Genomic DNA, 27,820 nt, shown 5'->3' with positions numbered 1-27,820 from the left:
TAATATTATAATTTATATCGGTTCCGGGTTTTCTTTTCGGCATTTGCGTGTGTAAAAAAAAACGTTAAAACAGGCCGACTTTGTCCGCGATTTACAGGCCGACTACGACCCTGCCATAAAATATTTTGATATGGTTAGAATCTGTAGAGGATCTTCTTTACAACGGTACCATTATAATTAATATCGGACGAATAATAATGAAGTTATAACCATTTATATCGGATCCGGGTTTTCTTTTCGGCATTTGCGTGTGTAAAAAAAAACGTTAAAACAGGCCGACTTTGTCCGCGATTTACAGGCCGACTACGACCCTGCCATAAAATATTTTGATATGGTTAGAATCTGTAGAGGATCTTCTTTACAACGGTACCATTATAATTAATATCGGACGAATAATAATGAAGTTATAACCATTTATATCGGATCCGGGTTTTCTTTTCGGCATTTGCGTGTGTAAAAAAAAACGTTAAAACAGGCCGACTTTGTCCGCGATTTACAGGCCGACTACGACCCTGCCATAAAATATTTTGATATGGTTAGAATCTGTAGAGGATCTTCTTTACAACGGTACCATTATAATTAATATCGGACGAATAATAATGAAGTTATAACCATTTATATCGGATCCGGGTTTTACCATAAAGATTTCCGGATAGTTCCGGGTTTTATACCTCCCCATAATCACGTTGGGTTAATTCATACAAAATTGTAAACAGCTGCAAAAGACTTATTGTCACTGCTAAATTTCCCCTGCATTTTGAAACAATGAATTGTCAGCTTGCTTTCGGAAGACTTACGCGTCTTCTAAAATGTGTTCCGCAATTTCCATTTTCCTATAGATGCCAGTCGAAGGTAATAAGCTCAGAATTTGAAAGTGTATTGCCAGCTAACATTTCTAAGCTATTTTTAGGTCACCTGTTCACTCTTTTTTTACGTGAGGTCAAAAACTAGGTCAACATATTAGTTCTTTGACAATTGGTGTACCCTGAACTAAGGTGAGAGTTTGAGGGTCATCAAATCAGAATCCACACTAAGTGTTACAAATAATTAGCATCTTGCCATTGACACTATATTTTTGAAGTCCGAATAAAAAAATTCCAGGACAAATAAAGACATTTACATGTTAATAAGTTATGATGCCGATAGAAGCAGGCAATACTCTGTATGCTTGTATTGCTGTTAGCGGTTGTGAATAAACATATGAACATCCTACATCCGTAGGGTCTTGTGTATTTAGCCTAAGGTTTAGACAATAATTATAATAATTATCAATAAAGCAAGATAACACCTGTTGTCCAGAGATTTATCATATTTATATTAACCCATATAACACAGCCAGATTCCCTTAAAACATTGTTTGTGTGAGATAACATGACCCTTAAAGGGATCTTTTCACGCTTTGGTAAATTGACAAAATTGAAAAAAGTTGTTTCAGATTCGCAAATTTTCGTTTTAGTTATGATATTTGTGAAGAAACAGTAATACTGAACATTTACCATGGTCTAATATAGCCATTATATGCATCTTTTGACGATTTTAAAACCTAAAAATTTTAAAGCGTTGCAACGCTAAACGATTGAATAATTTGGAGAGTTCTGTTTTTGTCGTTAAATTTTGTGAAACTACGAAGATTGCTTATATAAGGTATAAAATACGTCAAGTATGTGTACTCGGCGGAATAGCTCAGTAGGCTAAAGCGTTTTTACTTCAGGACTCTGGCAGGACTCCAGGGGTCACTGGTTCGAAACCTGCTCCGGGCAATGTTCTTTTCCTTTTTTAAATTTTATTCTTGATTTTTTACTGGAGCTTTTATGATCCAATGTTTACATTTATCAATATAAAGCATTTAATGAATAAGTTAAAAAATGCCAAAATCTGTGAAAAGGCCCCTTTAACATGGCGTTGTTTTTTTTTTAACACAAAAAAACCCTGTTGAAAAAAATATTATAATCCCCTTATTTTTGTGCCTCTGGATCGAAAGATCGGGTGTATATTGTTTTTGGCCTGTCTGTCATTGTATGTGTCTGTGTGTGTGTGTGTGTCCCAAAACTTTAACCAAAACTTTAAACTTCTTATTAACTTTTGCCATTTTGAACATAGCAACTTAAATTTGGCATGCATGTGTATCTCATGGAGCTGCCTATTTTGAGTGGTGAAAGGTCTAAATCAAGGTCATCCTTCAAGGTCAAAAGTCAATTTATTTTTTTTTAAAGCGGCGCATTAGGGGGAATTGTGTTTCTAACCAACACATCTCTTGTTATTTTAAAGATGTGTGTAACAATACACACATTAAAAAGATCTATATTCTAAATTCACAATCTTGTTGCTCATTTAAAAAAAAAAAAACACAGTTATTTCTGAATCTTAGTGATGAATGGTAAACTGTTAACCTCTTAACAATTACCAGTTATTAGATCATGTTAAGTTTAACTTAACAAACGCATGGGAATCGCAAATCATTTACCATTGGCCTAGAAAATACTATACCCTCCCCCCACCTATTTTTTTGTGAAACCTTAAATTGCAAAATGGTTTGATGCCATATGTGCAGTCTGGTCAGGAGCTTACCTGTCCACTTAAGCATGACTTTATAGCATTTTGACCGAACTACAGGTTTGCACCGGCTGATATGGAGCAAAGTTTGTCTCAAATGTCATAAGACCCATTTTTGCATGACTGGGCTCATTTGTCTACCATCTGAATTGGAAAATGTTAAAACCAATATAATTAAAGAAACAGTATGAAAGATCTTGTTATTTGCCAATTATTATTTTAATTTAGGTTGCAGTGTCTCCCAAAGTGACCAGTTCCTTTGTGCAAGATGTCCAAGCCATTGTAGGAAAGTCAAATGTGTCCACTGCAGATGCTGTGAGGCAACAGCATGGCCACGATGAGAGTTATCACAGGTAAAATAAGAAATGAAAATGGGAAGGGGGGTGGATGTAAAATATTTGTTAATGTTGACCTGTGTTTGGCCTTTGGTATAATCATAGCCTATGGACATATTTAGCACTTCTTTGAACTTTTATGTTTAAACAACATCTCCTTAACAGCTGTGCATATTTTAACCCAACATCATACAAATGATTCTTGGTTTATGTTCTTTCAAATTTATTCTAATTATTCTGGTCCCTGTATTTCAAGGTCACCAATGCTGAAAATAGATGTTACAAATTAAAACTTTAAAAATCTGCTTTGAAACCTCAAGGGTAAGGTGTTAAATATTTGGTGTTTAATATGGCATAGTGCTCATGGTTTATAGACTTGCATAATACATAACGTAAGACATTTCCTCTAGTACCGCAAAGCCCAGAGGTTTGGTATTTGTTATGTAACATTGTATGGTGGTCCTCTACCAAGTTAGTTCAAATCATGCCTCTTGGTTAAAAACTGGCAATGCCCAGTGGTCACATAATTATATAGACTTTTATGCATTTTTTATAAAACATTTAAAATCTTAAGAACTGCAATGGGCAGAAGTTGATTATATGTAGTGTAACATTGTGTAGTGGTCTTCTTAAAAGTTTGTTCAAATCATTGCTCAGAATTCATAATGTTGAGACCTTAGTGTCACATAATTTATTTAGAATTTTGTGGTTATATTTTAAGATCTTCCCTCAAAAAAAACACCAAGGCTAAGAGGTATTATATTTATTTGGCAAATAACATGATGTTGTGTTCTTCTTTGTATCAAGTTGTTACAACTTTTCGCTGCCTAAGTATGGAATTGATCAATGCTGTAAAAAACAAATTTGCAATAAAAGCAGTAAATTTACTACCTTACCTTAAATATATGATTGCCACAAAATTTTGATTATAAAAACATGTTAGTTTCCTATTTGTGTCTAGCTAGTAAGGTATGAATCGACAATCAAACTGACAAAGTTTCTTTCAACTAAACGAAAAATTATCTACAGTAAAATGTTTGCATTCAAAGAGAAATACAGTGTGCATGCAAAATAAATTATTGAAAATTGTAAAATATGTTATTTAATGATAAATTGACACAGTTATTGTTTTTAAAACAAAAATGTTGAAAATATATAGGATAAATGAATTATAGATCCTGTAAGTCTCTAAGGTGTTCTTGTGTGTTTTTAAATTATTATCTGTTCTAAGATTCATCAGACAGTCACAATCAAATAAATTACGTCCCCTCAAAACCGGAATCCTCTTAAACTGATATATAGGACAGGGTAATGTTTACTAATAGTGGTAATGTTTGACCAGCCAAACTAAACAGGTTGAACAAATAAGATTCTTAAGATGTTGGTTTTGTGAAAAATGGCATGATTGATTATGCACTATGACACATTGCATGGTTTGTAGCACTGAACCCCCAGACAATGTGTTGAAGCACTGAGCCTCATACATTGTGTTGTAGCACTCAGCCCCCACTAGGCCTGACAATTTGTTGTAGCACTGAGCCATAGACATTGTGTTGTAGCACTCAGCCCCCACTAGGCCTGACAATTTGTTGTAGCACTGAGCCATAGACACTGTGTTGTAGCACTCAGCCCCCACTAGGACTGACAATTTGTTGTAGCACTCAGCCATAGACATTGTGTTGTAGCACTCAGCCATAGACAATGTGTTGTAGCACTCAGCCATAGACATTGTGTTGTAGCACTCAGCCCCCACTAGGCCTGACAATTTGTTGTAGCACTCAGCCATAGACATTGTGTTGTAGCACTCAGCTCCCCAGACATTGTATTGTAGAACTGAGCCTCCATACATTGTGTTGTAGCACTGAGCCCCCATACATTGTTTTGTAGCACTGAGCCCCCAGATATTTTGCTGTAGCACAGAAACCCCCCAGGCATTGTGTTGTGGCACTGAGCTCCTGTAAATTGTGTTGTAGAACTGAGATCCCAGACATTTTGTTGTAGCACTGAGCCCCCAGACATTGTGGCGTTTGCTGAGAGTGTGGATCACGTGAGTCAGGTGGCCAGACTGTGTAACTACCATGGCGTGCCTTTGATACCCTTCGGCAGTGGGACAGGCTTGGAGGGAGGGGTCAATGCTGTGCAGGTATGCCACATTACCTTTATGTTGCTCAAGTGTTCACAATTGCAGACCAGATATGACAACATCAATCTATGTGTGAATTCAAATGGGTGCTATCTTGCAGAACTTTCACTTTAGCTAGTTTGATTATGGATCATTGATAAGTTATGATACAAGATTCATAATTAGGAAGTTCTAGCCATTAGAAAGTAGTTCCATAGCCTTATATTTCCACACACCATTTAGGTACAAATACATACACATTTAAATTTCATTCTTATATTTTTTCGTGTATGTCGCCAATGTAAATATGATGTTATGTGCGTCCTACCACTTTCATATTCTTACCTTGATCATACTTCAGTAAGATACAACAAAAACGCTCACAACTTTGCTGTGAACAAGTCAGTCCACAAGCACATTCTTTGTGTTGGTTACAGGGAGGTCTGTGCCTGGATGTGTCAAAGATGAAGAATATTTTGTCAGTGAATGCTGAGGACTTTGATTGTTCTGTGGAAAGTGGGGTCACGCGTGTACAGCTGAACAACTACCTGCGAGATACAGGCCTCTGGTTCCCTATAGGTCTCTGTTTAACTGGAATATCTTGATGTTCCTTTGATTTTAAAGTTTTTTAGCTCACCTGTCACGAAGCACATGGTGAGCTTATGTGACCGTGTGATGTCCGGCGTCCGTTGTGTGTGCGTGCGTGTGTGCGTCCGTCAACAATTTAGTAGAGGTCACAGTTTTCATCCAATCTTTATGAAATTTGGTCAGAATGTTTATCTTGATGAAATCTGGGTTGGAATTGTATTTGGGTCATCTTGGGTCAAAAACTAGGTCACTAGGTCAAATAATAGAAAAACCTTGTGTAGACAATAGAGGTCACAGTTTTCATCCAATATTTATGAAATTTGGTCAGAATGTTTATCTTGATGAAAACTGGAATAGGATTGTATTTGGTTAGTCAGGTGAGCGATTCAGGGCCATCATGGCCCTCTTGTTTTGTATTTCAGTGTAAGTTTGTTTGTTTTTTTTTACATTTGGACTGTTTGTAAGAAAAGGTTAATCATGGTAGCAAGTACATTAAAATTCCTCTGGACATATTGTTCTACATTATGCTACAGGTTTATGTTCTTGTATTGCATGGACATAAATTTCTGTAAGTTATGTTTAGTTTATGCAATATGTTTTGATAAAAAAATGCAGATGTAAAAAAAGAAAATTACTTTGATGATTTACCTTATAAAACACACACCAAATACAATTTCTCTAAAATCAATATCCATTCTCCAAAAATTTTGCATCTTGATTTATTCTTTCCCTTACTTATGGCGATACTTTATCATCCCCTTGTTCCCCCATTCAAAATCAAATGCCATATATAAGTCCAAGGAAAGAATACCCTTAAAAATGTATATAATAAGTATAAAGTTTAATCCACAGATCCTGGGGCGGATGCCAGCCTATGCGGTATGTGTGCCACAAGTGCCTCAGGTACGAATGCGGTACGTTATGGTACGATGAGGGAGAATGTCATGAACCTGGAGGTGGTGCTAGCAGATGGTCGAGTTATCAACACTGCAGGGGCCGGCAGGAGGACAAAGTGAGCTCCTGATCTATATGAACCTTGTCTTAGGACAATTGGGTTTAATGCATGTGCATAAAGTGTCGTCCCAGATAAGCCTGTGCAGTTTCCTTGTTTAATGGTGTTTTTATTTTAAAGAAGTATTTTCTAAATGAAATCCGGTTTTGGCAGAAAGCATTGTCCCTGATAAACCTGTGTGGACATCACAGGTTTATCTGGGACGACATTTTAGGCACATTTATTGAGCTCAGTTATTGCAGAACGAGTCTGTATTCTCAAGATTGTAATACACAGTTATGGGATTCACATCTTTTTAGCTCACCTGAGCACAATGTCCTCATGGTGAGCTTTTGTGATCGCCTTTTGTCTGTTGTCCGTTGTGCGGTGTGCGGCGTCAACATTTGCCTTGTTAACTCTCTAGAGGGCACATTTATTGTCCAATCTTCATGAAATTTGGTCAGAAGATTGGTCTCAATGATATCTTTGATGAGGTCGAAAATGGTTACGTTTGCTTGAAAAACATGGCTGCCAAGGGGCGGGGCATTTTTCCTTATATGGCTATATACAGGGGTGGCGAAATCAAATGTCCGAGTTTCCCGAGTCGTACATTTGCTTGTCTGGGCAACTGATTTTTTTCAATTAAGTTGTCCGTGGACAACAAGTTTTTTAAAAGTCGGGTCCAGGTATACAAAAAAATACATTGTATTAAAGCCGTAATTAAGTTTTTCCAAACCGGATGTTGACATGCAATTACATTGTCAGTGCTATTTGCGGAGCAATCAAGCTAAAATACGGGCACTCTCCTGCGCAGTGATCTCCCTTATTCTATAAGAGACCAGGAGCATGCCGCATTTTAAACATTCGGCCCGACTGTTAGACAGTGTACAGACTGGTTTCTTTATTTTTACAATCAGACGGAAATAAAAAGTATCAAAGTAAGATCATTAAACACGGTCTACCTTGTTATTTAAGACGACTTTAATGGTAAAACTGGAACATTTAGTTTTTTTAAATCTTCAACAACGGAGCAGAAACTCGAAGCTTTGAGCAGTCCACCTCCCAAAACAAACTAAGAAAGATTATGATAAAAAATATGATTTAAGTAAACGCACCAGAACTTTTCAAGAAACTTGGCTCAAAGATTTTCAATGGTTGTCAGTTTATGAAAATCAAATTGCTACCAGTAGCGGAGCCTCAGTCTGATGAGGTCCACATATTGGACTAGTTTAATTTGTTAAGATTACGATGTACTTACGTTCAACACATGTTTTAATAACACTAGCTTTGCAAGATTAAAAGTTTTAGAAAGTCTTTATATTGTTTATAATATACTGCTATAATGAATGTACTATTGAAATACAACTATAAACAAAACTAGCAAATCATACTCATTTTGGTATATTCCACATTGTTTTACATTAATCAATAAATGCGTTTATAATTTATATAAACATTAACGGACAAGTGTAGTTCAGCAACGGACAAGTTAAATTTCCTGAATGGTTGTCCGTGGACAAGTATAGTTTTTTTTAGATTTCGCCACCCCTGATATATGGCTATAATAAAATCTTGTTAACACTCTAGAGGCCACATTTATTGTCTGATCTTCATGAAACATGATCAGAAGATTTATCCCAATAATATCTTGGACGAGTTCGAAAATGATGCCGATTGGTTGAAAAACATGGCCGCCAAGGGGCGGGGCATTTTTCCTTATATGGCTTTAGTAAAACCTTGTTAACACTCTAGAGGCCACATTTATTGTCCTATCTTCATGAAATTTGGTCAGAAGATTTGTCCCAATGATATCTTGGACGAGTTCAAAAATGGTTACGTTTGATTGAAAAACATGGCTGCCATGGGGCCAGGCATTTTTCCTTATATGGCTATATATGGCTATAGTAAAATCTTGATAACAGAAACTGTAACACTCTAGAGGCCACATTTATAGTCCGATCTTCATGAAACTTGGTCAGAAGATTCATCCCAGTAATATCTTGGACGAGTTAAAAAATGATGTAGGTTGGTTGAAAAACATGGTCACCACGGTGGCGGGGCATTTTTCCTTATATGGCTATAGTAAAACCTTGTTAACACTCTAGAGTCAACATTTATTTTCCGATCATCATGAAACTTGGTCAGAAGATTTGTCCCAATGATATCTTGGATGAGTTCGAAAATGGTTTTGGTTGCTTTAAAAACATGGCCACCAGGGGGCGGGGCATATTTCCTTATATGGCTATAGTTAAACCTTGTTAACACTCTAGAGACAACATTTATTATCAGTCTTCGTGAAATTTGGTCAGAAGATTGGTCTCAATAATATCTTGGATCAGTTTGAAAATAATTATGTTTGCTTGAAAAACATGGCTTCCAAGGGGCGGGGCAATTTTCCTTATATGGCTTTAGTAAAATCTTGTTAACACTCTAGAGGCCACATTTACAGTCCGATCTTCATAAAACTTGGTCAGAAGATTCATACCAATAATATCTTGGAAGAGTTCAAAAATGAAGCCGGTTGGTTTAAAAAACATGGCTGCCAGGGGGCAGGGCATTTTTCCTTATATGGCTATAGTAAAACCTTGTTAACACTAGAGGCCACATTTATTTTCCGATCTTCATGAAACTTGGTCAGAAGATTTGTCCCAATAATATCTTGTTATCTCAGGTGAGCAACTTTGCGCCTTTCAGGCCCTCTTGTCTCATAAATGCTTTCTCAAAATATTGAATAATTTATGAAATAATCAACCAGATAATTTAGGTTTATTGAACACTTACAGGTGGTTGCATAAGTTTTTGCATAAGATACTCTTAGTTTACTGTTCTTGGCTTTGACTAGATGCGTAGTTTAACTACAATCTATTAAATTTAAACAGTTATGCTCACACTAGGTCATGCTAATATTTATGTAATTAGTTAACTCTTTTTTAACTTTACAATACAACATTTTTAGCTCACCTAAGCACAACGTGCTCATGGTGAGCTATTGTGATCGCCTTTTGTCCGTCGTGCGTCATCCGTCGTCAACATTTTGCCTTGTGAACACTCTAGAGGCCACATTTATTGTCTGATCTTCATGAAACTTGGTCAGAACAGTTGTCACATTGATTCCTCAACTGAGTTCGAAACTGGGTCATGCTGGGTCAAAAACTAGGTCAAAAAAAAGAAAAACCTTGTGAACACTGTAGAAGACATTTGATGACCAATCTTCATGTTACTTTGTCAAAATGTTTGTCTAAATGATATGTTGGTTGAGTTCAAAAATGGTTCCGGCCCCTTGAAAAACATGGCCGCCAGGGGGGGGGCAGAATTCCTTATATGGCTATAGAGAAACCTTGTGAACACTTTAGAAGTCAGAATTTTTGCCCAATCATCATGAAACTTGGTAAAAACATTGGTTTTATTGATAGCTCGGACGAGTTGGAAAATGGTCCAGATCGGTGAAAAAACATGGTCGCCAGGGAGCGGGTCAGTTTTCTCCTTATGTATATAGTGAAAACATGAAAACACTCTAAAAGTCACATTTTTGGTCCAATCTTCATGAAATTTGGTCAGAACATTTGTTTCCTGGATACGACAGTTGAGTTCGAAAATGGTTTGGATCGGTAAAAAAACAAGGTCGCTAGGGGGGGGCGGGTCTTTTTCCTTATATTTATATACAGTGGAAACCCTCTAAACCGGATCCTCTTTATACCGGAATTCTCTCTTAACCGGACAAATTGTCCGGTCCCATTTTTTTCCCTATATTACCATGCGTAAAATATCTCCTCGAGACCGGAATCCCCTCAATTCCGAATACCGGTCATTCTTTGGACCAAAATTGGGTCATTCCATACTTAATTGTACCCCTCTAAACTGCTCAGGGCCAGTTTACGCACGCAAACCAATTTAAAGATACTTGCCCTGTGATGTATATATCGATCAATAGAGGTGATAATACTGATTATAATTACTGATAACAAACATAGAGTTCTTTAGTGTGTGTTGTTGATGAAGGAAGCCGTATTAAATTTTAATAATCTTAATGCTATTATATTTTGTGTAGTTTATTACAAATTCTTATTTAGTGTCATATAAAATGGTGATTCGCAGAGTTCTTGAAGCAGTTGCATTAAGTTATTCATTAAGATTTTCGAATTGGTAATTAAGATAACTAAGACAAAAAAATGTCCAAACCTCCTTCTAAGCGAAGGCGCGTGGAATTGTCTCTAGAAGACAAAATCAAATTGATAAAAGAATCAGAGATGTTCCCTAAACCTACACTCAAGATTCTGTCAGAGAAATATAGGGTAGAAAAGTCGACGATCGGGGATATTGTGCGAAAATAGTCTGCGTACATATCTCATTGGGAAAACTCTTCACCAAACAAAAGTCGGTTTAACAATGAAATGAAATTTAGAATCATCAACGAACTTGTATGGGACTGGTTCTGTATTGTAAGGGCTAAGTCATTGCTGATCTCTGGTCCGATCATACAGGAAAAGGCACGGAGCTTTGCTAAGGAACTAGGAATTAGTGACTTAAAAGCGTCTAATGGGTGGCTGTGTCGTTGGAAGATGTTTTTCAGTGTAAAAAGGAACTAAATTCACCTAAAAAATGCATATGTAAAATTGTTTGTTTTCAGGTTGCACTGTTTGTTATATGTTGTGAATGATATTGCTTTCGAATCAATAGATTAAGTGACGTGTTGTTCTTATGTGATGTAGTATCAATAAATGTTATATGTAAATAAACTATTAATTTTTGCTGAAAGTGTTTTTTTCCATATCAGCTATGTAATTGAGCTTCTGGAAGTAAAATAGACAATGTCCCCTCTAAACCGGAATCTTCTCTAAACCGGAATTTCCTCTTGGTCCTGGGGATGTCCGGTTTTGAGGGGTTCCACTGCAGTAAAAAAGCTTGTGAACACTCTAGAAGTCACATTTCTTGCCTAATCATCATGAAATCAAAACATTAGTTATGTGGATGTCTCGGACGAGTTTGAAAATGGTCGTGATCTGTGGAAAAACATGGCCGCCATGGCGTGGGGCAGTTTTCTTTATAATTATGTATTATAACGCCTGCCTTGTAATTGTTTACTTTGTTTTTATTCTTACAATAATGATTCTATAAATTGCAATTTTTAATAACTTTTAAATTCATTAATGATACTTAATAACTTCATTCATTCATGATAGATCAGGTATATTTTCATTGTATGATAATTCTTAAGAAATGAAATAAATGCTTTAAACTCTCTGTAAGTGTGGATACAGATAGCTAACATCAGTGGTCAGTGCTGCATCTCTTCTGACCAGTGCTTATCTTTACCTTGATACTAAGGATAGCTGTGCTCTCATTTGATTGGATGTTTACCTTGCCAGCTACACCTCCGAATCAGGGCACTAGCACATTTTTGGCCTTTCCCATTGAATTAGTGATTTACTGGGTTTCACTAACTGGGAATGTTAAGTTAGTGGAGTTAGTTTAGTTCTTTTAACTAAGTGGGATTATTAACTAAGTTATAACTAAGGCAAAGTGACTTAGTTTTTTTCTCTAAGTGAAAATATTGAGATAGTGATTTGATAAAGAACATGACTTAGTGAATATATGCAACAACAAGTACGTGTTTTTAATAAGTGATGAGTGAAAATAGTGAATTCATTAAATGACAAATCTCAGCTAGTCTTTTAATTAAAGTGACTTAGAGTGTTGTGATTAACCACGGACTCTAGATAGTGAGTTCTTAATTATTTGTTTAGTGAAAGTGAAGTTTGTGAGTGAATTCAATTAAAGTGATCACTGGTGTTTGTTTATCCTAGTGCTTTATTCAGGCATTTGCCTCATACTGAACACAAACTGTTGACCAAGTTTAGACATGATAGTGTATATTTGTTTTCGAAACCTTGTTTTAACTATGATTAACTTTTGAAAGTTTATTAACTGTATTTCTATATGAGTTGTTTTTATTGTTTGCATTATTGCATAAGTATAAATGATGAATGTTTGGAAAGAATAAAAATAGTTTAGTCACATTGTTGTTGATTTTTCCTGTGCCTCAAGCTAGGCTCAGATGAGCCCCAGTAGCTTTCCCCATTACAGTATGTGATAAATAAATAATAATTTAAATTATTGACTTCATTTTAATTTGATAGCCGGCATGACGGGTGAAACGCTTCAGTATATAGTGAAAACATGTGAACAGTCTAGAAGACACATTTTTTGCCCAATCTTCATGAAATTTGGACATATCTTGGAAGAGTTCAAAAATGGTTCAGGTCTTTTAAAAAATCATGGCCGCATGGGGGGCCAGTGGGGGCCATTTGTTGTTCATTCTTCATGAAACTTGGTTAGAACATTTGTTCCATTGATATCTTGGGCTGCAAAGAACAGGTCATTTCTTTTTATCTCAGGTGAGCGACTTTGGGCCTTTCAGGCCCTCTTGTTTTTAATAAATCACTATCACAAAATGAACATTTTTAAAATTGGGTATCAGCCCAATATTATCCATATAAAAGTTATTAAAAATTATTATTGTAATGTGAGCGTTTTCTTTTATTTTATTGAAAAAAAAAACATAACAATTTCTTCTTTTTTATCGAGGAAAACTTCTGCAGGATACAATTTGACCAACCTATTTGTGGGTTCAGAAGGAACTCTAGGTATTATCACCAAGGCTACACTGCGACTCCAAGGGATACCAGAAGCAGTGAGTTGTTTATGAGCTTCGCTCTGGAAAAAACAGGTTAACCTGTGCTTAAAGTGTCCTCCCAGATTTGCCTGTGCAGTCTGCACAAGCTTATAATAGATGACACTTACTGCTTTCATGGAAGTTTTCGTTTAAAGGAAGTCTCTTTTAAATGAAAATCCAGTTGAGGCAGAAAGTTTCATCCCAGATTAGCTTGTGCAAATGGCACTGGCTACACATTTTCTATGCTGCAATTACCGTTACAAAGGTTAATATATTATTTATATGATTATGTTGTTTACTATTATATTGTTTACAGCAACAAAAGGAATATATTAGCAACAGATTGTAACCTTATAACTGATGTAAGGTAAAACCCTTAAAGGGACGTTTTCATATAATTATTGGGGCATTTTATAAAGTGTGTCAGTAAAAGCTTTAAATTTCAAGATTTTATTAATGGATTGTAAAGCTCCATTATTATGACATAAAAAGATTTTTAAAAGAATAAAAAAGTCTCCATCAGGCTAGAACCATTGTCCTCTAGATTTAATGGTTATTGCTTAATCGCTCGTCACACAAAATGAAGACTCTTTTATACTCACAGACATTTAATAACGATATAAGTGATCCTCATGTTGTAACATAATTAGAAAAAAACAAAACCGAATTAATTCATTTTTTTTCAAATGTTTTGTAACGCTTTCTAATATCTTCAATTTCAGATGATTATTATTCATTAACAGAGCTGTATTGATTGTATGACTCTGTGTCATTAGTATTTTGCTCCCATATTTTTTGTATTCTTTTATTTTGTTGGATCTGTGACAAAAAAATGGGAAAAATGTCATTGCAACAATATGTGAACAAGTCTTGTAAATATTTATTGGCATAAATTTTGTATACTTTTCTAGAAATCACAGTTGTGTGGGCATTTTAATTCATTGATAGGCAATTTTTTATAAAAAATTACAACAAATGAGTTGCATCGAATAATTTTGTGCAAGTCAATCATTAAGATGCAACATCATGGAAAGTGTAACCCATAACCTATGTCAATTCAAAAATAAGTGCCCTTGTGAGATGGGGTATGACTACAAAGTATTAATTAAACAGTTGACCCTCAATAAAAACATGAACAATTTACTCATGTTATGAAAAATAAAGCCAGTTATAAATGAGTGACAATACATTTCAACTACATTTTATATTGTGTTTGTGAAGATATTCGTCCTAAAAAACTCTTCATTAGAAGATGCAAATTCAGCTTTTATAAAAAAAAAACACTAACCAATCTATTATTAGTTAGAAACTTAAATTTGCTCTTTGTTGGAACTTTAAAATCCAAGAAATTTTTTGACACAGGAATGATGATGGTTTTACAGTATTAGAACATAAAATTAGAACATTAAAATATCTGGAACTTGAAAATAAATGAATAATTTTTAGCTCATCTATTTTTTTTTTTAATTATGAGCTATTGTCATCACCTTGGCGTCGGCGTCTGGTTAAGTTTTGCGTTTAGGTCCACTTTTCTCAGAAAGTATCAATGCTATTGCATTCAAACTTGGTACACTTACTTACTATCATGAGGGGACTAGGCAGGCAAAGATAGATAACTCTAGCATGCATTTTGACAGAATTATGTGCCCTTTTTAAACTTAGAAAATGGAAAATTTGGTTAAGTTTTGTGTTTAGGTCCACTTTATTCCTACATTATCAAAGCTATTGCTTTCAAACTTGCAACACTTATTAACTATCATAAGGGGACTGTGCAGGCAAAGTTATGTAACTCTGACTGGCATTTGGACGGAATTATGGGCCCTTTATACTTTGAAAATGGAAAAATAAAATAAGTTTTGTGTTTTGGTCCACTTTTCACCTAAAGAATCATAGATATTGCTTTCATACTTGCAACACTCGCAAACTATCATAAGGGTTCAGTAAAAGGACAAGTTGCATAACTCTGGTTGTCATTTTTACGGAATTATGGCCCTTTTTTGACTTAGTAACTTTGAATATATGGTTAAATTTTGTGTTTCGAACTACTTTACGTATAAAGTATCAAGGCTATTGCTTTAAAACTTCAAATACTTTCATGCTATCATGAGGTTACTGTACCTGGCAAGTTGTATTTTACCTTGACCTTTGAATGCCCTTGACTCTCAAGGTCAAATTATAAAATTTTGCTTAAATTGCCATAACTTCTTTATTTATGATTAGATTTGATTAATACTTTGACAAAACTACTCTTACCTGACATACCACAATAGACTCCACCCAAACCAACCCCCGTGCCCTCCCCCTCCCCCCCCTCCCCCCGAATCCTCCCTTCCCCCCCTATTTTATTTTTTTTTTAGATCATCTCACAAATGACCACCACACCCTCACACTTTACCCCCCCCCCCATCCCCCCAATTTGATTTTTGTTGAAATGGTTAAAAAACACAAATATTTATTTTTATTATTTTATTTTTGAAATACCGTCCAACCATCGCACCCAAGAATCCCCTCCCCCCCACCCCCGAATTTTTTTTTGCATTTTTTTTTTGCATTTTTGGAAGATAATGTAATAAATGTCCACACCCCCACACTATACACCCCTCTTAACTCCAGCCTTCCCTCCTTTGTGTTTGAAATTGAGAGTCCCTTCACCTTTAAAAAGAAAATAGATGAACGGTCTGCATCCGCAAGGCGGTGCTCTTGTTTATTTTGGGGTAAATACACATGGTTTTAATAATTGCCATAGAAAAAGTATAGCAATACTCTGAGAGTTTTGTTGAGTATAAACCAATTTATTTAATATGTTTAGCAATTTAATACTTGTGGGCGTTAGGTTTGTATTCTGTCTTGTGTGCATTTATGATAAAAAAAGATCTCCCTGAAAAAGAAAAAGAAATAATAGCTGAACGTATTGCCCCTGATATACATGTAGAAGAATGCTTACAAAGATGCATTAACCCTTTACCACTTAGATACGTATTTTGAGGCATTTGTTGTTCCTCAGAAAGTTAAATTATAAAAATATAATTAAAGACCTTTCTCTCTAGATTCGAGTTTTAAAGGCTTTATTTCTAACCCTTAGTTACTGATTAGCAGCGAACAGCTTTAAACCTCAACAGACTGCAAGTTACTCGCTGGGTGTTCTGGTTTTAAGCTGTTTGCACATAGCCATTTTCACTTTGCTTCTGAGTGGGAAAGGGTTAAGCATTGCTTTCCCACAACACGCCTCACTTAATTGCAGACGATATCAGCCACCTGCCATTTCCCCGATGTCCAGTCGGCCGTTGACACCACTGTACAGGTTCTCCAGTGTGGTATCCCTATGGCTAGAATAGGTGCGAGTTTGCTTCTGTGAAATTTTCATGTCAAAATCATTGTTGAATTTCATAGCCACCATCTTATTGTGAGCTTTTGTGATTACCTATTGTTGGTCATGCAATGTTTTGTCATTAAATTTCCCCTATGAACACTTAAGACGCTTCATTTATCATATAGATTAGTCAGAACATCTGTTCCTCTAATAAATCCGCTGAGTTTGAAACTAAGTCATGTGGGATAAAAAACTAGGTCAACTTACAGAAAAGTATATGAATACTATATATAGATTACTCGTTTTCCAATCATTATGAATATTTATTCTAATCATATTCATAGGCACCAATTTTTTCTGCAAGTATCATCCTAAATGTTTCAATATACAACATCCAAACTTGCTGGCATTGATCCTTATGGTATGAAGTTGTGCTTGTGCAGTTTTATATTATCCTATTAAAAAATTATACAAATTTACAGCCCATTTTCAACTCGGACATTCAATGATAGGAACTATTAAAAAATAAACTTCTTTAAAGCACAAGACTCGCATGTTTTATATTTTGTATGTAACATGCTATAGTAGTCATCTACAAAAATAAAAGTACTGACAGAACTCATGGTGTGACGATGCTTTTGAAGAGGATGGATATTTAACCAATTTAAGTTTATCTACATCACCAGAATTGTTTATGTGGGTACAAAAATTTTGGGAGGAAAAAATTATTATAATAAAAAATTGGGGTAGGAAAATAAACATTGGGTACGAAAAAATTTGGGTACGAAAAAAAAATTGGGTACGAAAAAAAAAAAAAAGAAAAAAAATTGGGAACGAAAAATAATTTGGGTACGAAAAAAAAAGGGTACGGTACGAAAATAATTTAGGGGAACAGGGAAGAAGTACCCGTGGGGAACTTTACCCATTCAGCAAAACTGGGAGGCATTTTACATTCTCAATCAAATTTAAAAATAACTACATTTGGGGTTATCCAGGCGTCACAGCGTTTGAAGTGCCACCTGGCAGTTTAGTGTCTGGTTCCTGTCCTGAACCTCTCCATCAATTTGAAAGAGGATGGGAACTAAGCTGCCTTTACCTTTATCAATGATATTCAGCGAGGTATGCTATTGAGAAAATTTAGCTATCTCAATCCGACTGGCTTGGTCTTTTACATAAGTTGCCATTGTGAAGAATTTTTTCATGGCATGATAACTTAGACAAGCTGCTTCGCTGAAGCAGCATCGTCAAAAGTACATTTATTTTTGTCACATCTTTCAAGACACATGATTATATAAACTCATATAGCACAATTACTACCACAAGGCCCAGAGATTTGTTATTTGGCGTGTTACAATTCGTGTTCACTCGTAAATGTTTGGATATCGTAGCCGGAAATTCACATGGAATTTATTGTGACACAAAAAATGAAAACGAGCATTTTGTATTAATTTAAATCTATGTTACCAAACCACATCTAGCGTTTAAATATTGGCTATTACTAAAAGGAACTTTTTTATGACTTTTGTGTTTACTTTATTTTTCAAAATATTGTAGGAAATATTCGTTGATTTTGAGTATAAATATGCTTTTAACAAGCCCTTGTAAAGATTGGCCTGATCTCTGGAATGCATTTTTTTAATCAACTTGCTGGGTATTTATTGACATAATATTTCTAAAAAATGTTTAGCTTAAACACAAACATGAAGTTTGTTTTCTTTACTTGAAAATTCAAAGTACACCAAACACACAAATTGACACAAATATTCACATATTAAATTGAATGAAAATGCAAGTATTCACATACTGCTTTGGGTTTTCAATTTTATAAATGGAGTGCCATGTCTATCAGAGTTTCTAGACGAGGTTTCCATCGATGCGTGCAACAAGTTCAGCCATCTTGATCTCAAGGTAGCTCCATCGCTGTTCTTCGAGTTCCATGGAGCGGAGGCAGGACTCGAGAATCAGACCAAAGTTGTTGGTGGGTTATCATTAATAATGAATATGAAAATCATTATTGAATTCTGTTTTCACAAGGTTTACAATTAATTTGAAAATCCTGTTTATTAGATTCAAGCGTGGTGAGTGGGTGTGTTGGCTGCATCAAATTGTTGGGCTGCAGTAAATAATTGTCTAATGTTGATGAAACTTTGCATATAGTAAACTTAATTATTGAGTGTGCATTGACCAATGAAGATTAGCTAAATACAATTCAAGGCTGGGTCTACATGACAAGTAGCTGCTATCTTTCATGCAGACCAAGGATTAAATTGTATTTTGGGCTTGTTGGGTCAAAGGCAAGATTACTGTAAGGTAAATTAGAAAAACAGTGTCTTCACAATCTTTTGAATAAAGATGGAGATATTCAATTGAAATTTTTATGTAGGTAGCTAACATGAAGACATAATTTAGTAATGCTTTTGGGGACAGTTGTGTCAAGGTCAAGGTCATATTTACTTTAAAAAAAAGTGTACTGGATAACTTTTGTTTGGATTAAGGTATTGTACTGAAATTGTGTGCATAGGTAATAGCTGTGCACACCTATCATGTGAGTTCTTTTGGGGCTAGTTGCGTCAAGGTTAGTTAAGGTCTATGTTTTTGAAAATGTGTGTAGGTAAATTAATTTTATGACATGCTATACCCTGTCTCCCATGTAATACAACCATTACATAATTTTTTATATTACATGTGTGTAATACAACATTTTAAAGCTTTTTCATTGGCTTAGTTTTCGTTTATTGACCAATCGCATTTTGTTATTTTGCTGAAATGACGTTGCAACGTAATATGACGTCACGAAATATAAACAACATTCGAGATTAATCATTATGTTTGCGTAAATATTTATTTAATTTGCTCATTTAAAAGCATGTGATAAATCAGATCTGACACTCGTTGTCTTATCTGACACTCGTCCAGGAGATTCGTTAGTAAGCTCGCCAAAGGCTCGCTTACTAACAAAATTCCTGAACTAGTTTAATAAAATATGGTATGAATTGACAACTTGTGCCATATCCTATATGTATCAGAGTAATTTGCAGTCTGTCCAGGTTTTATGCTGTTTGCTGCTCATCAGTATCTAAGAATTGAAAATGATCCCTTTAAAACTTGAATTTAGTAAGAAAGATCTTTCATTAAATGTAACTTTCTATGGGACTAGACATGCGTCAAAATACGTATTTAAGTGGTAACGGGTTCATGCAGACCTATCTTGGGATTGCATTTGGACCAGTTTGATCAAGGTCAAGATAACTGTCACTTAAAACTGTTTTCTGCTCAATAACTTAAATATGGATGGAGGCATTAAAATTAAATTGATAAATTAAATGGGGACATGCTGTTTTTTTGGTATTTGCAAGTTTCTTGAAGCATAATCCACCCTTTTTATGCCTGGTAAACTGTCAATCAGTCCACCTCTAGGAATGCCACTGATTGCTTAAAATATGCAATAAAATGTAGATAATCATTCTTTATATTGTTAAATTTGTAGTTAATTGCTTTCCTTATTACGCTTCCACTCACAAGCTCTTATAACCGGTACAATTGCTAGCCATTCAAGCTCTATAAACAAGAACACAAAATTGTAGAGTCAACATTTGTTATGCCCCCTTTCGAAAAAAAGGGGGTATATAGTTTTCACACTGTCCGTCAGTCTGTCTGTCAGTCTGTCACACTTTTCGTGTCCGCCCTCTAATTCAAATAGTTTTCATCCGATCTTTACCAAACTTGGTCAGAAGTTGTATCTAGACAACATCTAGGTCAAGTTCGAATATTGGTCATGCCGGGTCAAAAACTAGGTCATGGGGTCACTTAGTGCATTTCAAGGATTTAGCATGGTGTCCGCTCTATAATTGAAGTAGTTTTCACCTGATCTTTACCAAACTTGGTCAGAAGTTGTATCAAAACAATATCTAGGTCAAGTTCGAATATGGGTCATGCCGGGTAAAAAACTAGGTCACAGGGTGACTTAGTGCATTTCAAGGATAAAGCATGGTGTTCGCTCTCTAGTTTATGTGGCTTTCTGATTTATTTTCATATTCTAAGACATTTTTATGCCCCCGAAGGAGGGCATATAGTGATCGGACCGTCCGTCCATCTGTCCGTCATACTTTGTGTTTAGATTTCGAAAAATGCTCATAACTTCTATGTCGCTTCAGATAGCAATTTCATATTTGGCATAGATGTGTATATGGACAAGGCCTTTCCATACGCACACACATTTTGACCCCTGTGACCTTGACCTTGAACTTAGGGTCTGCGTTTAGGTTTCGAAAAAACTCATAACTTCTACCAAGCGTTTTAGGGGGCATAAGTCATCCTATGGTGACAGCTCTTGTTTCTTTGTAAAAGTGATAACTGAAAAGAAACAAAATGCATTTTTTTAATGTTTGCTATGCTTCATTAGTTTTTTGAAGTTTAAGTTGTGTAGTTAGATTTTGCACAAGTATTATTCATAGAGCTGCATTCTGGTAAAACTGGGCTTAATGCATATGTGTTAAGTGTTGTCTCAATAAGCCTGTGCTAGCCGCACAGGCTTATCAGGTACCTCAATTCAAGCTTTTATGGAATTTTTTGTTTAAAGGAAGTCATTTCTAAACAAATATCAAGTTTGAGCTGATAAGCCTGTGCAGACTTCACAGGCTAATATGGGACGACTTTTAATGCACATGCATTAAACCCAGTTTTCCCAGACTGACGCTCAATAATGAATTTTGTTTTAGCTGAGCTGGTGAAGATGAATGGTGGGTCAGAGTTCCGCTGGGCCACTGACGTGGACGAGCGTAACCACCTGTGGAAGGCCAGACACGAGATCCTCTGGGCCTGCATGGCACTCAAACCAGGGTCAAAAGTATGGGATATTTCTGACTGGCGGACTGATGAATATTGTATCATTCTATATCATTTTATTAACACGTATATCCTGATGGCATATGATTATGAAACTTGGTATTTATATTGCAAGTAAAAAGATAATTATGCAACCCTTCATTTCTGCACATGTCCTATGTCATGTGAGTGTTTCTTTATATAGAATTACACAAAATTATGCAAAATATTGTCTTGAGTCTTGGTATACATATGCTATAAAATAGACTTTGGATTTCATTATAATACAATGCTACTCATTAAGTTTTATGCTGTCACGAAAATATATTACTTACCGTTCATTTTTTACACAATGTTTTAAAGAAAAATCTATTTTGACGTTGTAATATATTGTACTACTATAGTATGTATATCAGTGATACAATCTATTATTGAATAATATAAAACATGTTTTTATTTAAGATTTATACTTTGTACTTAAATAATAATCCGAACAAAATGGGCATCTCATGACTTCAGTTACTATATTTACCGACATTATCCGATGTAAACCGATCTTACAAAAAAAAACGCGAGAAATGATTACAGTTGTACTACCTTAAAAAGGCAAAGCACATTTTTGTCTCAAAGGATTTTCACCCAATTGGTAGAGGACTCAATTATTTGGGATCTATTTTGTCTTGTATGCTTTATTTTTGGTAATTAACAACAAGAATCCACCATAATGGCAGAGGTCTCTTCATGTGTCTGTATTCACAATGTATATTAAATTACTGCAGCTTTATATCCAGCATGCAAATTTTCATGCAAGACTTGTGTGTAGTGAATATGCTTCAATCCATATTTACTTTCTATTTGTTCCAAATTGTTAATCGGTGTTGGTAAATATCGTTTTGTCTTTGTTTTTGAAGTTAGTATGTCCAAGCCATTCTCATTCATAACTAGAATCAGCAAAATGTATACATTTTCTTTTTGTTTCAGCCCTATTCAACTGATGTCTGTGTGCCAATTTCAAACTTGCCTCAGGTTGTTGTTAGAACTAAACAAATGATTACAGAAGCAGGGATTATTGGTAAATAATCGATTGTTGGCTTTCATTGTTTCCATTACACACAGGCTCATAAACCTTTTTGAAAGCTTCATGTTTACAACACTATGAATCATACATGTTTTCACATTCTGCAACTTTTATGTACATACTATATTGAAAACCATTATGAAAACCGATATAATATATGCCTAATTATTACATAACAGAGTTATATTAGAAACAGAGTCTAATATTTAGGTTTGAAAATCATGCTTTTTCTTGTTTAATTGAATCCTTCATATGCATCAGACTAAAGATAAAAAGGCTTGATTATAACAAATATTAAAATATTGACATGGACCTAATCTAATTGTGCTCTTTCTTTGATATTATGATTTAAGGTCATGCCTGCTTTGTCTTTTTAGCTTGGTGTTTTCGGAAAAAACCTGAGGTATTGTCATAGCCAGCTCGTCGTGTCGTCCGCCATTCGATGACCACGTCGTGCTAAAACCTTAACATTTTGTTAAGGTTTTGAACATTGGCTCTAAAACAAATTTCTTCAACCTACAACTTTGAAATTTTATATGTAGATGCACCTTAATGCGTTAGTTCTACACGCCACACCCATTTTTGGGTCACTAGGTCATAGGTCAAGGTCACTGTGACCTTTAAAAAAATCAAAAAAAAAATCTGACAAGCTTTCATTTATTCAAAACTGCACCGTGCCGAGCGTGGCACTTGTTATGCGGTGCTCTTGTTGTAGATTAATAGCCTTTTCTTCTATTTGTTTACATAGAAACCCCATATTGTTTTTCCCAAACAGGTCCTATGGTGGGCCATGTTGGAGATGGTAACTTCCATGTATTTTTCCCTGTACATTATGATGATCACGAGACATTGAAAAAAGTTCATGATGTCTCTCACAAAATGTCATTGTAAGTGATATTATTAAGTGTGATATTGAGATGGTCATTTACAATTCTGCCATTTATAGAATTGGAATATAATGTATTCTTAGGCTGGTGTTCTAATAAAATGTCTATTTGAAGATGTATCCAGACATAACTGGGTACAAATGGAAGAATTGATCAAGAACACACAAAAACACTGCAAATGTTTGAAACAAATTATGAAATGCCTTATTTCACACTTTTAAATTCATATTTAAGTTCCAATTTTGAATAATCTGACTGAGTTGCAAATGAAGCCATCATGTATAGCTAAACACACAACAGTTTATTGGTTATGTGTAGCCTGACTCCATTGCAAGCTTGTTGGCTGATCTTTCAGTTCCATTTCAGGCTTTCTATTGGGGCATGTTGGGGATGGGAACTTTCATTCCTTGTTCACACTTGATCCTTACAATAAGCAAGAACTGGAAACTGTTAAAAGATTGGCTGAACAAATTGCTCTGTGAGTCACATTTTTTTAAATTGTATTTTGGATTTTCCTCGGAATTGTTACACTGTTTATAAATTCAGCCAAAGTTTAATGCATGAACAATCAAAATAGCACTTTTTTGTCTTGAATATTTTTGTTACAAAGAAGTGCCCAAGAGATTATTAAATACATGTAGGTTAAGAATAATGAATATTAATCACAATTATTGGTAGGGTCCTTTTGATGTTGATTACATGTAGCAATGTTTCTTTTTTTCATTTAAAATATTCAATTTAATGTGACAATTTTATAGAAAATGTTTAAAAAGGAGTTGCATTTTGTTAAGCACTTACATATGTAATATACTATCAATGGCTGTTATTCTTTTTGCTTATGGTAATCTATTGCGTTACCATGATGTCCGTCTTCTTCTATGTGTAAAAAACATCATTGAACCGTTTTGGAAACAACATATTCTCCTCAACTGCATGGCAGAATGCAACGAAACTTTCCTCCTAAAATCTTCTACTCTTAAACTGCAAGGGTGAGGGGTGTAATATTTGGTGTATAACATTTTACACTTGTTCTCTAGTAAGTTTATTCAAATCATGCCTGTGTGGTCAAAACAAACTACACCCTAGGCATCACATGATTGATATAGATTAATATAGTAAATAACTTAAAATCTTATTCTCGGAAACCGCAAGGGTATGGTGTTTAATACTTGGTGTGCGACATGATATGGTGGTTCTCTACTTAGTTGGCCCCACCATCGGGGTTTCTTTGAGTTTTTAATTTTTTATTGTAAACATTTTTATATGTTTTAATACTGTCTCAGAATTTATTAAATCTGTGTCATATAGAATAAAAAACCTAGATAAAAACCACTGTTGTTACACAAACATCACATTACTTTCATAACAGTATATATGTGCATATGGTGAGTGACCTCTTGTATTAAGACCCTTGTTTGTCATTAGGACAGATTGATTTCTATTATTTTTAAGGAGTCTTTTAAGGCACACATGATCATATGTAAATACACAAACAAAACAGAACAAAAAAGAGAAAAAATATATATTTGTTTCTCCTATGGATAATATATATCAAAGCTGACCCATCTGTGTTAAATGCAGGATTGCCTTGGAGCTGAATGGTACATGCACAGGGGAACATGGCATTGGAATTGGCAAACGGGACCTCCTGGTGCAGGAAATAGGGGCAGAGGGGCTGGCCGTGATGAGGCAACTGAAAGACACCCTTGACCCCAAGGGTATCATGAACCCTGGCAAGGTGTTCTTCTAGACGACAGACATTTGGTGGCATGTTGTAATAATTATTTGGCAATGTAGTTTGGGCATTCAAATAACAAACAGACTTGATTGAAATAATTAAAGACCCTTGTCCATAGCTTCAAAGGTCAGATTCATACTGCGATCATTAAATATTATGTGCATTCTTGACATTCTGAAAACTAACAGTATTATTCAGAATGGACTCTTTATGTTGCTGAAAAGGTTGAAAAGAAGTTTATTGATTAATAATTGGAGAGATCATAATACATGGCAATTTGTTTTCTGGTCAAAATGATATATATTGTATAGTGAACAGTGGGAAACCTGAAATCAGCATTTCTTTTATTTCTGTAAATCATGCTTAAAGATGACTAAGTTTTTAAATCAACTTTTATCACATAATATTGTATGTGTTAAAGAAATGAATATAAACACAAATCTTCCCAATTTTCATGAACATCTTATGAAGACATGAGCAACATTCATCAACACATCAACCTATGTGACAGAATCAGTCACTGTTCTTAGTTAATCGACAAGCAAATTTTAAATTAAGATTGAAAACAGTGTCATATTTTTTTTTAAATGCAGTCAAAGAGAAGGTAATTTTGTGTGCACGAAAAAGAAACACAAATGTCTGTTCTTTATTAAATAAGTTATTGTGTATGCTACTTTTCATGTGCTTTGGTTTGACACTTAAGATGTTGATAACATTCAGCCAGGAAACACAAAAGCAGTCGGCTTTTTTTTGAAACCATGTAATAGTAATAATAGGTCTATTGGTAGGGGCCTTAGCTTCCACATTCATATGTGTAGAATGAGAGTGTGAACCAATAGCTTTGTATTACTGCTAAGGTGTAAACAACAGCAATTGGAAGTTGAAATAAGCAGGTGTGAGGGGTTAAGTGATGTGAAGTTTTCCCCACATGGAGCCAAAAAAGCAATTTTTTGCAAATGTATTTTAAGAGTGAATGCAGGAATTAATTCTCTTATGTCAGGACAGCAGGACAAACATCACGAAAGTGGAAATTTCCCCATACTTGGGAAATTACATACCAGTATACTTCAAACTATAACACACTTGAATATTACCAAAGTCATTTAAATTGTCGAGTTTGTTGTCTTACTTTGTTAAGGTTTTTGCTTTTTATGTCCCCCACTATAGTAGTGGGGGACATACTGTTTTTGCCCTGTCTGTTGGTTGGACCTTCGCAACTTGGGGAACCAGTACAGACAGGCATCAGAGCTAGAGAAAATTGGTCTACAGGAACTACGAGACCACACCAGACGCAGACTTCAAGACCTGAGGAAAGCGGAAAGGATATGGAAAGCCAGAAGGGAGAAGGCCAGACAAAGATCACGATTTCTTTCCAATCCCTATGGTTTTAGCAAGTTAATCCTTGAAGAGAAGAAAGCGGGACAGCTGAATTGTTCTAAAGAGGAGGTTGAAGAGCATCTGAAGAACACGCACTCTGATCAGGCGAGACATATACGGATGGAGGGACATGAGCGCATAGCCCCAGTACCCATGCCCATTGTTGCATTTACTGAGGGAGAACCAACCCTCAAGGAGGTTCAAGATATAATCAAGAAGGCTAGATCCAAGTCAGCACCAGGCCCAAATGGAATACCTTACAAGGTTTACAAGTCATGCCCAAAACTGCTGAGACGGTTGTGGAAACTATTGAAGGTGGTCTGGCGTAAAGGAGATGTACCTGTGGAGTGGCAGCGAGCAGAAGGCATCTTCGTCCCAAAGGAGGAGGTTTCCAAGGATATTGGACAGTTCCGGACAATATCATTGTTGAATGTGGAGGGCAAGATCTTCATGTCAGTGGTTGCCAGGCGTCTTACAACATTCATGACCAGTAATGGGTACATTGACACATCAGCACAGAAGGGAGGTGTTCCAGGATTCTCTGGCTGCATTGAACACACATGCGCTATGAGCCAGTTAATCAGGGAAACTAAGATCAACAAGACAGATCTCACAGTTGTATGGCTGGATCTAGCAAATGCGTATGGCACGGTAACCCCACCAGGTAATAGAGTTTGCTCTGAAACACCACCATGTACCAGAACATATTCAGAGCATTGTCAGAAGCTACTACAGAAACATCAACATGCGCTTCACAACAAAGAACTTTACAACATCCTGGATACAGCTTAGAAGGGGATTGTAACCGGCTGCACAGTGTCAGTAGTACTGTTCATCGCCGCTATAAATCTCATCATCAAAGCCGGAGACAGGGAATCAAGGGGACCGAAGACCCATGACAGATATCAGACTTCCACCACAGAGGGGATTTATGGATGATCTGACTATCACAACAGAGTCCCAAATACAAGCTCGATGGATCCTATCAGCTCTTGAAGATGTTGTGTCATGGGCTAGAATGGCCTTCAAACCAAGGAAGTCAAGATTTCTTATATTGAGAAGAGGCAAAGTCTGGCAGAAGATAACACTCAGGGTACAGGGCGAAGATATCCCATCACTTATTGACAACCCCGTCAAGTGCTTGGGTAAATGGTTTGACACCACACTGGGTGATAGCAGAAATAACACAGAGCGCATCAGGCAGCAACTGAGGAATGGGCTTGCAAAGATAGAGGGAACAGGCCTACCAGGGAAGTTCAAGGCATGGCTTTTTCAGCACGGCCTCCTGCCCCGTCTTCTGTGGCCACTAATGTTGTATGAGATCCCAACATCGACGGTTGATAG

General features: G+C 35.7%; 1 protein-coding gene and 1 long non-coding RNA gene across 3 annotated transcripts; both read left to right on the top strand.

Annotated features, from left to right (window-relative positions):
- The first annotated feature begins 690 nt into the window (after window positions 1-690).
- LOC127843926 (probable D-lactate dehydrogenase, mitochondrial) lies at window positions 691-26,661 on the top strand. 2 transcript variants are annotated; one of them, XM_052373828.1, is made up of 12 exons: window positions 691-852; window positions 2,782-2,906; window positions 4,890-5,031; window positions 5,448-5,589; window positions 6,451-6,610; window positions 13,175-13,280; window positions 16,504-16,597; window positions 18,422-18,550; window positions 21,291-21,418; window positions 22,378-22,468; window positions 23,728-23,839; window positions 24,943-26,661. In XM_052373828.1, exons 1-12 carry the CDS (start codon window positions 766-768, stop codon window positions 25,109-25,111), a joined length of 1,485 nt encoding a protein of 494 aa, XP_052229788.1. In that variant the 5' UTR covers window positions 691-765; the 3' UTR covers window positions 25,112-26,661. The 2 variants fall into 2 exon arrangements, with proteins under 2 accessions (XP_052229788.1, XP_052229787.1); XM_052373827.1 differs by lacking the exon at window positions 23,728-23,839 and adding an exon at window positions 23,250-23,361 and having other exon boundaries at window positions 24,943-26,660.
- Window positions 6,624-9,093, top strand: LOC127843929 (uncharacterized). Its single transcript, XR_008032453.1, has 2 exons — window positions 6,624-7,083; window positions 8,929-9,093. It is a non-coding gene; the product is annotated as an uncharacterized LOC127843929 (long non-coding RNA).
- Window positions 26,662-27,820: the final 1,159 nt, after the last annotated feature.

The sequence above is a fragment of the Dreissena polymorpha genome, chromosome 9 (assembly GCF_020536995.1).
Source record: "Dreissena polymorpha isolate Duluth1 chromosome 9, UMN_Dpol_1.0, whole genome shotgun sequence".
Classification (NCBI taxonomy): domain Eukaryota; kingdom Metazoa; phylum Mollusca; class Bivalvia; order Myida; family Dreissenidae; genus Dreissena; species Dreissena polymorpha.
The sequence above is the reverse complement of the archived record's forward strand: the minus strand, read 5'-3'. Positions and strand labels throughout refer to the sequence as shown.